At 38.8% G+C, this 15,011-nt stretch overlaps 2 protein-coding genes across 3 annotated transcripts in view; both read right to left on the reverse strand.

Moving 5' to 3' along the window:
- The window catches only part of pgap2 (post-GPI attachment to proteins 2), a 13,789-nt gene extending 13,416 nt beyond the window's left edge, over positions 1–373 (reverse strand). The window contains exon 1 of the mRNA XM_031279942.2: positions 15–373. The gene's annotated coding sequence lies outside the window, so the exon portion shown is untranslated. The remainder of the gene's footprint in view (positions 1–14) is intronic.
- A 6,579-nt stretch (positions 374–6,952) lies between these two features.
- On the reverse strand, positions 6,953–13,715 carry LOC116036422. 2 transcript variants are annotated; one of them, XM_031279944.1, is made up of 5 exons: positions 13,393–13,715; positions 10,283–10,537; positions 7,993–8,198; positions 7,680–7,789; positions 6,953–7,178 (listed from the first exon to the last, which is right to left on the reverse strand). In XM_031279944.1, the coding sequence occupies exons 1-5, from the start codon at positions 13,612–13,614 to the stop codon at positions 7,021–7,023; spliced, it is 951 nt and encodes a 316-aa protein (XP_031135804.1). In that variant the 5' UTR covers positions 13,615–13,715; the 3' UTR covers positions 6,953–7,020. The 2 variants fall into 2 exon arrangements, with proteins under 2 accessions (XP_031135804.1, XP_031135803.1); XM_031279943.1 differs by having other exon boundaries at positions 6,953–7,176; positions 7,675–7,789.
- Positions 13,716–15,011: the final 1,296 nt, after the last annotated feature.

A 15,011-nucleotide genomic window follows, 5' to 3' on the forward strand; every position in this document is an offset into this window, starting at 1 on the left:
CGTAAAACACTCACCTTTACAGCTCTCCAGGCTGGCGCGACCAACGGCTCCGCTCAGCGGCCATTTAACAACCGTCAACTGTTAGTTATCAACCACTTAAAGGAGCTAATCCTGTTAGCTCAGGTTAGCTTCAGGTAACATGACATTAGCTTGGAACTTCAGTCGACTTTAACGTGAAATGAGGCTTTTAAATCTGTGAAACAGTTTCTCAGCGTAGACGTGTAGCTTCTCTAAAGCAGCTGCGTTCAGTTTACTATCACTGATATACTTTATATTTCTGTTTTTCTGTTAGTTTAATGATCGTCTAGCGGACTTTGACAGCATCGGGCAAGCTACGATAAGGCGACGACTTCCGGGCCACCTTCAGAATAAAAGCCTCATTATACATACAATACACAATACATACAACACTAAATATTGGTCACAATAAGTATTTAAGACATAGATTGAAGTAGCTGCTGTATTGTCTGAATATGGCACAGAGGGTTATGCTGTATTTGTCTAGAAGTCAAATATGTATTTTACCTTTGACTGTTGAAACGGAACAAAAAAATGTCCGATGTGTGGTTTAAATGCTATAAAAATGAGTTTGATTTTGTTTTCTACTGTCCTTTTTACTGTGTGAACAGCGTGATGCCTTGTTTAGAAAGACAAAAGACTACACACATGTTATACTTAAGTGAAAGTACTTTTTCTTTGATAAACTTCTCTAACTGACTGACTAACTATTGGCTGTAAAAGAGTATTTTATTGTGTGGTATTATTAGTACTTTAATAGATCTCAGCACTTCACGTTTTTTGTCACTTTGTTCGATGTGTGACTTCCTCCACTTTTGCATCTTAATATACAAACTTATATAATAATATAATAACTAATATAATATATATATATATATATCTATCACACAGAATGCATGTAGTACTCAGTGATGACCAGCAGGTGGCAGCAGAACTCTGGCATCAGAATGAAAATACGAATTATTGATCCCCGGTGGGGAAATTACAATTTACACTCTGTTAGAAATCACTACACACAGGCCTGAAATACACACACACACACATGCTCAGGACCTATTCATGCACAAATGGAGAGATGTCAGAGTGAGAGGGCTGCCAGTGCTGGACCAGCGCCCTGAGCGGTTGGGGGGGTACGGTGCCTTGCTCAAGAGGAGGTGAACTAGCATCTCTCCAGCTACCAATCCACACTCTGTACTTTGGTCCGTACTGGAACTTGAACCAGCGACCCTTCGGTTCCCAACCCAACTCCCTCGGACTGAGCTGTTGTCTTCCCGTCGACATGCACCTTTTTGTTTTTCTCGGTCAAAATTTTTAATTAAAATGTTTTTTTTTTCAACGTTTTGGTCGTCTTTTTCGACACTTTTATCCAAGTTTATTTGTCACTTCTTCCGATGTTTTTTTGTCACTTTTTAAAATGTTTTTATGTTCCCCCACCCCACATTTAAGAAGCTTTTTCCGACATTTTTGTCACTTTTTTCAACATATTTTTATAATAATTTTTTTTAAATGCTATAAAATTGAATAAAACCCCAAAACAAAAAAAAGTTTAAACATTTTAGAAAAAGTTTAAATATTTTAGAAAAAGTTTTTTAATATTTTAGAAAAAAGTTTTAATATTTTAGAAAAAGTTTTAATATTTTAGAAAAAAGTTTTAATATTTTAGAAAAAAGTTTTAATATTTTAGAAAAAGTTTTAATATTTTAGAAAAAAGTTTTAATATTTTAGAAAAAAGTTTTAATATTTTAGAAAAAGTTTTAATATTTTAGAAAAAGTTTTAATATTTTAGAAAAAAGTTTTAATATTTTAGAAAAAAGTTTTAATATTTTAGAAAAAAGTTTTAATATTTTAGAAAAAGTTTTAATATTTTAGAAAAAAGTTTTAATATTTTAGAAAAAAGTTTTAATATTTTAGAAAAAGTTTTAATATTTTAGAAAAAGTTTTAATATTTTAGAAAAAAGTTTTAATATTTTAGAAAAAAGTTTTAATATTTTAGAAAAAAGTTTTAATATTTTAGAAAAAGTTTTAATATTTTAGAAAAAAGTTTTAATATTTTAGAAAAAAGTTTTAATATTTTAGAAAAAAGTTTTAATATTTTAGAAAAAGTTTTAACATTTTAGAAAAAGTTTAAATATTAGAAAAAATTTAAATATTTTAGAAAATGTTTAAACATATGATTTATATTTTATTTTTATGTTTTTTTATATTTATAAGTCCTTTTTCATGTAAATCATGTTAATAATATGCATTTTTTTGCATCACTTTTAGATTTTTTGGACATTTATTTGGGAATTTATTTACATTTTTAGTTGTCGTGTTTCTTTAGAAATAAACAATGGACAAATAGAGTCTTTAAACTCTTCAGATGTAAAGTTATTCTCTGTCAAAGTGACGTCAGAATGAATGGCAGTCAATGGGATGCTAACGGGAGCTGATGGCTTGGTAGCATCAACATGGCGCCATAGGAGCTACACGGTGTGGAGAGAGGCTTACCCCCTTGGTTCCCATAGTGACGTCACGTGAAAACTATGATATCTGTGCCGATGTTGGGGGAGAGAAGTCAAGGAAGTCAAACAGCTCTCAGAGTAGAAAGGGATGTGGCCATATCATCAGCTCAAAAGTCACCCAGCCTGTTTTGCCAGTTTATAAAACATAAAGTATAAATTATCACCCAAATCTGTGTTACATCTTCTTAGTCACCTTCTTTCCAGCCTATTACTACTAGTTTTACACTTATTTTTTTTAATATATGGTCAAAAAACTTAATTTATATAAAACTATACCTAATTTGTGAGTTATAAAAAGCTGAAATTATGAATTCTGTTCTGTTTTTAAGATTATTTTTTGGCCTTTATTGACAGGACAGCTGAAGAAATGAAAGGGGAGAGAGAGGGGGGAGTGACATGCAGCAAAGGGCCACAGTTCAGAGTCAAACTCACGGCCACTGCGTTGAGGAGTACACCTCTATATACGGGCGCCCGCTCTACCAGCTGAGCTAACCGGGAACCCAATTATTTTTGTTTAACAGTTGAGAAAACAGAAAAACAAGAGGATAAGATGAGGAGCAGAACCAGGGCCGGCGATTGCTATAGGCGAACTAGGCGATTGCCTAGGGCGTCAATGTGTTGGGGACGCCGTGTGGCCCTTAGGTCTACTTCTCTTTAATAATAGAATTAGACAAGAAATAAAATAAAACATGTTTATTAAACATGATCATCCTAGGGCGCCCTCTCAGCCACACGTTTACTAGTCAACCTGATTATTAGATTGAATTGATGATTATTGTCGATCATTTCCTAATTGGGGGAAAACTTCAAACTAATGATTTAGTTTGAAGTTCCCGTGACGTGACGTTTCCAGTCTCTGGGTCAGACTCAAACACACAGAGCTCTGAAGTAGACCTGTGCGTCTTAGTGTCCTCTCTCGCTGTAAAAATAGAGACGAGCAGCAGCACAGACCACGGATCTGTGCAGTCTGTGCAGCTTCAGGTTTATAAAGGACGCCCTCTGCTGTGGACATGCTGCGGCAGATGTGTCCCGTTTGAGCTCCGTGTATTTCTGCCGTAGTTTCGGTTTCCCACCTCCGATGTAGAGCAGCGTTCAGCCACTTCCCTAAACTTTGTGTCATTCAGAGACCAGAGACCCAAACGGGGATCTGAGTCTGTCAGGAGGTCTGAGATCTACCGTATCAGCAGAGATATCACGTAATGCACAGCAGGCTACGGTTATATTTGGATTGTAATCTACGTTTGCCTTTACATAAAGATATTTCCAGCATAAATTGATTCAGAAAAAGGTAGAAATAGGTGCATAAAAATTTACCAGAATGCAGGAAATTAAGTGTTTAATGTTCAAAATGTTCAGGGGGTGGACCCCCAGACCCCCCCATCATAAGTCACCATGCACACAGATCTGGAACCTGGAGCCTTTGGGTTGCCAGACCAGTTATGATTAGACCAAATGTTGGTGCCATCTAACTTACATGGAAGCTAGAAACTAAAATGAACATACATTGCTACTCTATCGTTGACACAGCGCTGTGGAGATCTGGCAGTGCGAGACTAGTGGGGTGTAAAACTCAGTCTTGTCTAGGGCAACCAAGGGGCTAGAGCCGGCCCTGAGCAGAACAAGTGCAGAGTCTCTGAATGAAAGGGTTAAAAAGGGGGCGAGGGTTGTTAGCAGCCATGCTAAATTAAGATAACTCAGATCACTGTTAGATAACACATATTTATGTCTGTGGTACAATCTGAAAGAGACTCGCACCAATAACACGAAAGCTGATTGGCTGTAAGTTAAGTTGCATGTTGGTCTTATTTGTAGTCCTAATAAAGCGAATTATATTGGGGGGGGCAGGAGGAGCACTGCCCCCCTGGTGGCTCAAACAGGTAATTGCATTGTTTAAAAAATTAGTGGAATAATTACATCTGGCATGACCAGATATTAAATAAATATCTTAAATAACACAAAACAACTAAATGGTGATAGGTAATACATCAGATTTCATATACTGCTTTAGTAAAATAATATTACCTGGCTGACGATGGGAGCAGCAGGACGCAAAAAACTAAAGTTACTGTTGCACTAGTCTGGACATGTTGCCGTGCCAACCTTGCAATAAAGGTTTCCTAAATGCCCTGTATATACATGTGATGTCAGCTTACTAATTGATTGCGGGTTTTGTGTAGATTTGGATTTTTATACGTTCATTCCACTTTGTTTAAACGGTGAAGTGGAGAGGCCTCGTTCACCTGTTTGGAGCTGGCTGGTGAATGGGACGCTCGTATCGGCCTTGCTGGACACACCGTGACTCTGTTTGTGGATCTACTGATCGCTGTGGATTACTTTTTTATCCGTGTCATTGGATTACAGCAAAATATGGATCTAATCTACTGAAATGGCCCCCACGCCATAACAGAGGAGTGTGATGTGTAAGATGAGAATGCAGAGGTTAACTCCTGTATGTCGTGGCTGTAAAAAAATCAAATGGCATCTGTGCATCTTTGTTAAGCGCAAGCTAGCACATAAGGGGAGGGTCATGCCTCTTTTTCAAATCGTTTTGGAGGGTCATAGAAAAATTATTACTGGCGAGGGGAGGGTCACGTCTTTTTAGCCTAAAGGTCCCAAAACTTCTCCGATGGCCCCTTAAATAAATAACTAACAGTCCCTTAATAGATCTGAGTACTTCCTGTTTTTGTCACTTTTTTGATGTATTACTTCCTCCACTTTTGCATCTTAACATACTAACTTATATAATAATATACTTCTGACACAGTATGCATGTAGTACTCAGTGATGACCAGCAGGAGGCAGCAGAACTCTGACATCAGAATGAAAATGAAAATGCAAATAAATAAATAAATAAATAAACGGAACAACTTTCTAGCAGAATTCACAGTTTCAAACATAGAAATCTGAGTTGTTATTTTAATACAATAACAAATGTAAGTCTTCATTACAGTTCAGTATGTCTTCTCTGTGAGTAGTATACATAGAAACAAGTTTAAATATTTTAGAAAAAGTTTAAATATTTTAGAAAAAGTTTGAATATTTTAGAAAAAGTTTAAATATTTTAGAAAAAGTTTGAATATTTTAGAAAAAGTTTGAATATTTTAGAAAGTTTAAATATTTTAGAAAGATTTTAAATATTTTAGAAAAAGTTTGAATATTTTAGAAAAAGTTAAAATATTTTAGAAAAAGTTTGAATATTTTAGAAAAAGTTAAAATATTTTAGAAAAAGTTTAAATATTTTAGAAAAAGTTTAAATATTTTAGAAAAAGTTTGAATATTTTAGAAAAAGTTTAAATATTTTAGAAAACTTTTAAATATTTTAGAAAAAGTTTGAATATTTTAGAAAAAGTTTAAATATTTTAGAAAGATTTTAAATATTTTAGAAAAAGTTAAAATATTTTAGAAAAAGTTTGAATATTTTAGAAAAAGTTAAAATATTTTAGAAAAAGTTTGAATATTTTAGAAAAAGTTAAAATATTTTAGAAAAAGTTTGAATATTTTAGAAAAAGTTAAAATATTTTAGAAAAAGTTTAAATATTTTAGAAAAAGTTTAAATATTTTAGAAAAAGTTTGAATATTTTAGAAAAAGTTTAAATATTTTAGAAAACTTTTAAATATTTTAGAAAAAGTTTGAATATTTTAGAAAAAGTTTAAATATTTTAGAAAGATTTTAAATATTTTAGAAAAAGTTTAAATATTTTAGAAAAAGTTAAAATATTTTAGAAAAAGTTTGAATATTTTAGAAAAAGTTTAAATATTTTAGAAAAAGTTTGAATATTTTAGAAAAAGTTTGAATATTTTAGAAAAAGTTTAAATATTTTAGAAAACTTTTAAATATTTTAGAAAAAGTTTGAATATTTTAGAAAAAGTTTAAATATTTTAGAAAAAGTTTAAATATTTTAGAAATATTTTAGAAAAAGTTTGAATATTTTAGAAAGAAGTCAAGTTATTACAGAAATAAAGTTGGAATATTTAAATGGTCTTAAATACTTTACTAGAGTATTTTCTTACGTTACTTTCTCCGACAGCTTTAGTTTCTTTAATAATCAAAACATGAAGAGTTTATAAATCTTTATCCCCAACCAACCAATGGGAGGAGGCGACACCCTGGAGTAGAATAGAATAGCAACTGTCTGTAGGAAGTCTGGGAGCTTTCAGAGTGAAGCAAAGTGACCCGCATCGATGTGTGTCATGTAATCCTTTTGCTTTATTACTTATAATAAACAGAGATCAAATGAGAGAAGCTGTTGGGGCTTTAGTGACCTCCTCTCAATTAACGAACACGACAGTATCAGCCCAGAAACTGCTGAGTGTAACTGTGACCCAGTGATATTATTTAGGGTTTACCAAAGTAAAGCAGGATGTCAGGTCTTAACGACTGATGGACACCACACAGACAGGAAGAACCCAAAAACAGACTCAGAGGCAGGAAGATTCAGGGAAGACACTTTAATAGTGAAAAACTATCAGATGGTGACACTGTTGACACTTAATTTAGCTATTCATCTTTCTCCAGTGGGGAGGGATGGTCAGGCCACAATTCATTAACAAGCTCCTCTGTTGGGAAGTCTTCATATGTGACACCATCCTTTGTAAGTATTTCTCTACGGCAGGACTTGAGGTTGTCTCTCAGTCGGCCGGCAAAGTTCAGCACCTAAAACAGAAAAACAAGAGGAGAAGATGAAGAGCAGAACAAGTGCAGGGTCTCTGAATGAAAGGGTTAAAAAGGTGGTGAGGATATACGTTGTATGCGCTTTATAAACATATGAACACAAGTGTGGGGTGGATCTGTTGTGGCAGGAAGGATCAGGCAGGGTGGGCAGCAGGAATAAAGAGACTGTCCTCCCCTAAAACATGCTCCCATAGGTACTATATCTTCATATGGTTTGGAGGACTTGTTAGTAATAAAATAATAAAGTTCAGATGGACTTTTTACTTAACAGCAACACTTTAGAGACAAAGTTCACCTGAGAGACGGCTGAAATGTATCTGAGTTGTCCTAAATGTCTGAATCTGCCCAGAACCTGCAGATCCACTTTGGATCATCCTGACCTCTTTATCTTTAGAATATGGACAGAAAAGACTAAAAAACAAGACTGCAAGGAAACACAGGGTGTCTGTAGAGAGTGAGAAGAACGAGCAGTAAAGGTACCTGTTTATTCTCCACATGCAGGGCGATGGAGACATTATCCCAAACATAATACTGAACGTCTCTACCAAACAGCTCCTGGGCTTCCATCTGATCAGGTCCCACGATCAACTCATATCTGACAAATAACAGAGACAAAGATAAAGTTGAAGACTTTCAATCATTACTATTACTAAAGATATGGCAGCTACAGAGAGACAACTGGAAACTACAAGTTCCAGGTCAGTTCAGTGTCTGTAATAACAGCAGGACAGATGAGTGTCTGTGGTCAGTTCAGTGTCTGTAATAACAGCAGGACAGATGAGTGTCTGTGGTTCTTACCCGTGTGTCTCACTCATGGCCTCAGGCCTCCAGATGAAGCAGCCGTCTCTGTAAGTGCAGACAGCGTCTGGGTTGTCAGTCAGCAGAGGATAGTCAGAGAACTGATGCTCCTGATCTGGACTGTGGACCAGCACAACGTAATTCACTTCCTGTTTGAACAGGACGGTCTTGAACACCTGCATGACGGGCTTAGCGCCGGAGCAAAACTGGAGACAACAGAAGAGGTTTTAATGGACGACTGTACATTAAGTAGAGTGTGGATCGGGCCACATTTTTCTGCCCGAGCCCGGCCAGAACCCGACATACTATACATACTAATGACACGTGTACGTTTGTTTGAGTGAAAGCTTTTATGAATCAACTGTAGGAAGACATTCAGAAATATCAACAGATGAGGTCATCAGCTCACACGGGGCAACAAGCTCACGTTAACACAGGCGCACACCTACATAATAAGCTGTTTTAAACTTAAAATGTTCAATGCCTTATCACGCTGATGTGACCGAGCCCAACCAGAACCCCAACATCATTTCTAAATATCTGTCCCGGCCCGGCCAGGCCCGTCGGGTACCGTCGGCCTCGGTTCGGGTGTCCATCCTCCAGCAGTAATGTTCTGAAACGCTCTCCTTCCTATATGTTAAAAGGAGGAAAGAGCTGTTTCTTAGAGTTAACTGTGTGTTTAAATTGGGGACTGTTCATTATTTATTTAAGGGGCCACCGGAGGAGTTTTGTGGCCTCTAACCTAAAAAGACGTGATCCTCCCCTCGCGTGCAAGTTTGCACTTAGCAAAGAAGTACAGACACCATTTGATTTTTACAGCCATGATGTACAGGAGTTAACCTCTGCATTCTCATCTTACACATCCCACTCCTCTGTTATGGTGGGGGGGCCATTTCAGTAGATTTACTCACTAACATTGTTGTGGAAACACAATAAGCATGGAAACTAAATGCACACTTCCTGCATTACTGCATTACTTCAAATACTAAGTTCCTCCTCTAGTAAACTAGTATTCATATGAAATAAAATAATAAAACATTGAGACCATTCAGCAAAGGACGCTGGGAAATAACCAATTCAACGCTGGTTGCTATGGACTTGTCACTATCATCATTGTATATTTTAGCACATAGGTAAAGCTGCCGAAGCTGAACATTATATTCCAAAACACATATGCTTACTTTTAAAGTTTTTAAGTTACATTGTAACAATTTAACAATTCGCCCTTATGAAATCCAATCACGGCACGGCTGTTTTGGAACGCAATAGACAGACGCTTAAATTCAACTAAAATGTAACAGTGAACAATCAGTGTTGGACCTCCAGTCTGTTGAGATGCCTCTCCAAACTCACCATAAAACGTTAAGACACGTTGAGAAAAAAGATCCGTATTTTGCCGTAATCCAATGACACGAAAAAAGAGAGTCACGGTGTGTCCAGCAAGGCCGATACGAGCGTCACATTCACCAGCCAGCTCCAAACAGGTGAACGAGGCCTCTCCACTTCGCTGTTTAAACAAAGTGGAATAAACTTATAAAAGTCCAAATCTACACAAAACCCGCAATCAATTAGTAAGCTGACATCACATGTATATACATGGCATTTAGGAAACCTTTATTGGAAGGTTGGCACGGCAACATGTCCAGACTAGTGCAACAATAACTTTTGTTTTTTGCGTCCTGCTGCTCCCATCGTCAGCCAGGTAATATTATTTTTACTAAAGCAGTATATGAAATCAGATGTATTACCTATCACCATTTAGTTGTTTTGTGTTATTTAAGATATTTATTTAATATCTGGTCATGCCAGATGTAATTATTCCACTCATTTTTTAAACAATGCAATTACCTGTTTGAGCCACCAGGGGGGCAGTGCTCCTCCAGCAAACTCCGCGTATGCGGTCAGACCATCTGCTAGGGGGCCGAGACTGAGAGCTACATGGATAAATATGCACCAAACAAGCCACTTTGAAATTTTGCTCTTTTCATGAATAAAAAAGTTGGGTGACCCCCCCCCCCCAGACTAAAAAATGTTGGATGACCCTCCCCTCAGCAGGAAATAAAAAGACATGACCCTCCCCTATTTTCCTACGGTGGTCCATTCCATAAATACCGAACGGTCCCTTAACAATAGTAATAATAATAATAATAATTAAAGCTGCAAGCAGCAATAGACATGCCCTTGCATCTTTCCTGCTAAGAGTTCAGAGAGACGTCTATCACTCTATTGATTGTTTTTACTTCTGCCAACACAACCTACAAACTGATGGAGCTTAATTCTACCCCTGTACCTGCTCTCTGTAGGCCTTCAACAGCTCCTCCAGGGGGAAGGTGAAGCGGTATGAGCCCAGCCTGGAGGTCTTCAGGAAGGCTGCAGAGGTGGTGAACTTCTCCAGGAATCCCTGCTGCTTCTGGAGCTGCTCCTCCGTCTGATCTGGGTAGGTTTTCTCCAGGAGTCTCCTCTCAGCTGACTTTATCTCATCAGGTCCCACAGACAGACTCCACCACAGCAGATCCAACTCAGAGGACTGGTCCCTGAAGGGGTCCTGGGAGATACGGAACAAAATCTGATATCACCATATTCATATATAATGTTATTTGTCCTAATCTTGTTGGTTGGATTCTGGATTTTTTAACAAACAGGACACAGAGAGTGAAGGTGAATGGAGCTCTGTCTGGTCAGCTTTGCTCTTCTACAGGTTCACCACAGGGGTGCGTACTTTCACCCCGTCTGTTCATTCTATATACAAACATGTCAGAGCAAATATGTAAATAGGACCATTATTAAATATGCGGACGACTCCGTCATAGTGAGTCTGCTCCATAAAAATGACAGAGGTCATGGTCCAATAATTGAAGACTTTGTCCAATGGTGTGAGGAGTCGCACCTTCAATTGAACATATCCAAAACAAAGGATATGTACATTGATTTTGGAAAATCTCCAGGATATGAGGCTATAACTATAAATGGTCAACTAGTGGATCAAGTACAATCCTATAGACACCTAGGGACAATTATTGACTCCAAATTAAATTTCCAGGAGAATTGTGAGGCTGTCTGTAAAAAAGGACAACAGCGTCTATACTGTTTGAGAAAATTTTACCATTTTAATATAGATAAGACCATGATGACATTATTCGATCATGCATTTATCGAAACAATCATATCTTTCTCCCTAGTGGCATGGTTTGGGTGTGTCTCAGTCAAGCACAAGAATCGCCTAAACCAAATTGTAAAATGGTCAAGTAAGCTGACTGGGGAGTCCCAGCTGCACCCCACATCCCTGTATGCTAAACAACTACAGCGGATAGCTACGGCTACCAAAGAAGATAGCCTACACCCTCTGAATAGGGACTTCCAGTATCTCCCCTCTGGACGGAGGCTAAAGGGCCATTCACATTGTACGCGCAAACGGCAGCGCTGCGCTATGAAACCCATTGTTGTCAATGACATGCGCGCAAAAGAACTGGTCTGCCGCTGCGCTGAGCAAAGCGCAGCGCAAGCGGCATTTTGCGGCTGGCCGCTCTTGCGCGTGCCGCGGTCAAAGTTCATATAGAAGGATGCTGCAAATGTTGGTATAATATGAAAATGGCTGCGGGATTTAAGACAAAAAATAATGATTTTGAATGAATCAAATTTGAACATATGTGTCAGTGGCTTGTTGATCTTTACAGTGTTAGTTAATTTCCTATCCTGGCCTGGGACACACACACACACACACACACACACACACACACACACACACACACACACACACACACACACACACACACACACACAGGTTAGTGGCACTATCTTTGTGGGGACCCGTCATTGACATAATGCATTCCCTAGCCCCTTACCCTAACCTTAACCATCACCACTAAATGCCTAACCTTAACCCTTACCCTCACCCTAACCATAACCTAATTCTAACCCTAATCCTAAAACCAAGTCTTAACCCTCAAACAGACCTTTAACCTTGTAGGGTCCAGCATTTTGGCCCCACAAAGCTGTCCGGACCCCACAACTATACTGTATTCCCGGTTTTTGGACCCCACAAATATAGTTAAACAAGAACACACACACACACACACACACACACACACACACACACACACACACACACACACACACACACACACACACACACACTATCCTGGCCTGGGACACATTCATACGGTTTGATAAAGTACTTATTGGACTTTAACTTATCATTGCACTTACAATAACGAGTGTAGCTGTCCTCAATTTAGGTCATCGTGTATGTCTCATCTCTGTTTTTTCCTGCATATCCACCGTGTGTGTGTGTGTGTGTGTGTGGGGGGGGCGGGGGGGGGGGGCAGAGGAGAAATAGAGAGAGGAAGCAGACGTGTAGATGCGACCGGAGCAGAGTTGTTGAATAAGTTTAAGTGTTGTACCCAGTGTGTGCGGTGTCTGAAACAAACTCCCCACACTTCTTTTTAGTTCCTGTGTTTCCAGCAGTGATAAATCTGTTAGGTCAGGCTGCAGGCATCACACAGCTTTTCCCAACTAGCGTCCGTGGCTAAGCGAACTTCTGATAGGGTGGGCCGACTGCTTGCCTTTGCGTGATTTGTCAAGATCCGAGGTAAATCACGTAGTGCCCTCTGGGTAGCGTAGTTTATGTAACGTTAGGGTCAATCTCTCTAAAACGCTTTCTCTCTGTCAGTGGTAGAGTACCGGCAAGAAGTAGCGGTACGCAAGAAAAAGTGCAGGTACGCTTAAGAGTAAAATGTAGAAGTGCCGGTACTACGTACCGGAGAGTACCGGCCCACTTCGAGCACTGTGTGTGTGTGTGTGTGTGTGTGTGTGTGTGTGTGTGTGTGTGTGAGTCGCGGGGGGAACTGTGCAGCCCCGCCCGCTGCAGAGAGCCGACAGGATTGAAACAGCAGCAGCTTCAGCGACTTTAGAATGAAAAAAACGTTCCAGCGTACATTGATGTTAAAATGTTTACAGGTTGGCAGGACGGTCTGAAATGTTTTGCACCGTCTTTCGCTGTACGTTCTGTTGGTAATTTGTCCACACCTCTTCTTTCGCACGAAAGGGAAACACACTGTCTGAGGTCACATACGGGCACCTGACGGGCACGAAGCTACATTGCACATGCGTCAAACCGTGCGACGCACACACGCTCCGAAACGTGGCGCTGTTTCTCTCTTTCTCTGTTAACATGAGTCGGGAAGCGAACAGCAAAACCTAACTTTTCTTTTAATGATATTAAACAAAGAGAAATGTTCTCCCTTCGTCCTATAATGGTCATAATGGATACTAAAGAAGCCTCCTTTCTTGTTTAGTGCTGCAATTAATAAAATACAGAGGAGGAGAAAAGAGCATCTGTTGAGTGTTTGATGCTAATTTATTTGTTTTTTGATATAATGTTGATATATCGCCCAGTCCTACCTTGAAGCCGTTATCCTTCATGATGCCACACAATCCCTCTTCGTCTGTGTCGTGTCTCACATGAGATACGACAAACTCTGGGTAAGGGTATTCTGGGATGTTGTCTTTGGAGAGATATTGGTTTCCCAAACCTAGCGTTTCTTCTTTTAAATCATTCAGCTTTAAGTGCCGACTTCTCCAAAAATGTTCCTTAGATCCTTTCCTGTTCCATACTGCTTCCATGTCTAGATGAGGAATGATAGATAGATAGATTAAAAAGACAAAATAAAAGTCTCTCTCTCTGAGTCTGTATCTGTGGAGTGAAGAGATCTCAGATCACAACAGGTAATAGACCTCACACACCCAGAGGTGGTGAAGTAATGTCCCGCCCTGCTCTTTCTGTTTGGCTTATTAGGTATTATCACCAACCTACGAAGGCAACGAGTACTAGCCAATCAGAGGCGAGCGTTCGAGTGCAAATGCTATTATTATCTTCTGGATGAATGGATGAGTTGTTCTGTCTCCAAAATGTGGATCAGAGTTTCCAAAACCCAAGATGATGTCCTCAAATATCTTGTTTTGTCCCCAACTCAAATATATTCAGTTAACTGTCCCAGAGGAGAGAAGAAATGTCAAATACATGCAAACATTTATGATAGACAGATACAAGACAGACAAAGAGATGGAAAGATTAGAGATAGATAGAGAGATAGAGAGATAGATAGAGAGATAGATAGATAGATAGATAGAGATTTGTCACATGACCACTGGGACTCTGAGACTTGTAACTGAACAGATTTGCATGAAGTTTGACTGTCAAGTGATTGTCTTTTGTCAAATTAAAGACACATTTGGAGACATTTGTCTCAGCATGGCCTACCAGTTTATTTGTATGTTTTGATTCAGTAATAGTTAACATAATTTCACCACAGCTGACAAAAACGTAATGTAATGAGTACATAAGATGTGTTTATTTTTGTTCAAAGTTCAAATTATTAGACCTTGTTGCTGCTGACTTTTGAAGGTGTATCCAGCAGTAGACCGCGTAGCCTCTCTGGGAACCATCACCTGATGGTGGTGGAGAGGTCTGGGTGGCCTATGGACCTGAGGGCTGGGTTGTCTGGAGCCTGGTGCTCCAGGTGAAGTAATGTCTCGCCCTACTCTGCTTCTGATTGGCTTATCCTGGTATTCTTACCTTAACCGACCTCATTCCTACCTGACTGTCTCTCAGCCAATCAGAGGCAGTAGAGAGTGAGCATACTGTTCTTCTATTTGACCCTTTTTATAAGACAAATTAAATAAAAAAGAAGCCATGTCACTGCACATCCTTAAGTGATTTTAAAACGTAATCATGATATGAGGTGTATCTGAATGTCCTGTTGGAGCCCAGTGCTTCACTGATTGTTGTTTGCATGACTCATGATGTGGAAGTCAACATGTTGTCTCAGGGTGACTTCAGGGAAGCAGGAGGATTTCACAGATCTGTTGTTTCAGTTGACATTGTCCTGCATTAACATCCACATCAGATCAACAGTGGAGGAGGAATTGAACATGAACGTTCATTCCTGACCTAGAAATGAAAAGTCTCTCAGTCTTTATCAGACAGAGTTGGCTCTGCTCTGTGAAAGCTCTGGACTTTG

The sequence above is a fragment of the Sander lucioperca genome, chromosome 13 (genome assembly GCF_008315115.2).
Source record: "Sander lucioperca isolate FBNREF2018 chromosome 13, SLUC_FBN_1.2, whole genome shotgun sequence".
NCBI lineage: Eukaryota > Metazoa > Chordata > Actinopteri > Perciformes > Percidae > Sander > Sander lucioperca.

Coding starts and splice junctions, on each gene's coding strand:
- LOC116036422 (XM_031279943.1), bottom strand. CDS start 13,614: ATGGAAGCAGTATGGAACAGGAAAGGATCTAAGGAACATTTTTGGAGA. Junction 8,199..10,282: donor TGAAGGCCTACAGAGAGCAG/GTACAGGGGTAG, acceptor TGTTGTCTCCAG/TTTTGCTCCGGCGCTAAGCC. Junction 7,790..7,992: donor GCCATGAGTGAGACACACGG/GTAAGAACCACA, acceptor GTTATTTGTCAG/ATATGAGTTGATCGTGGGAC.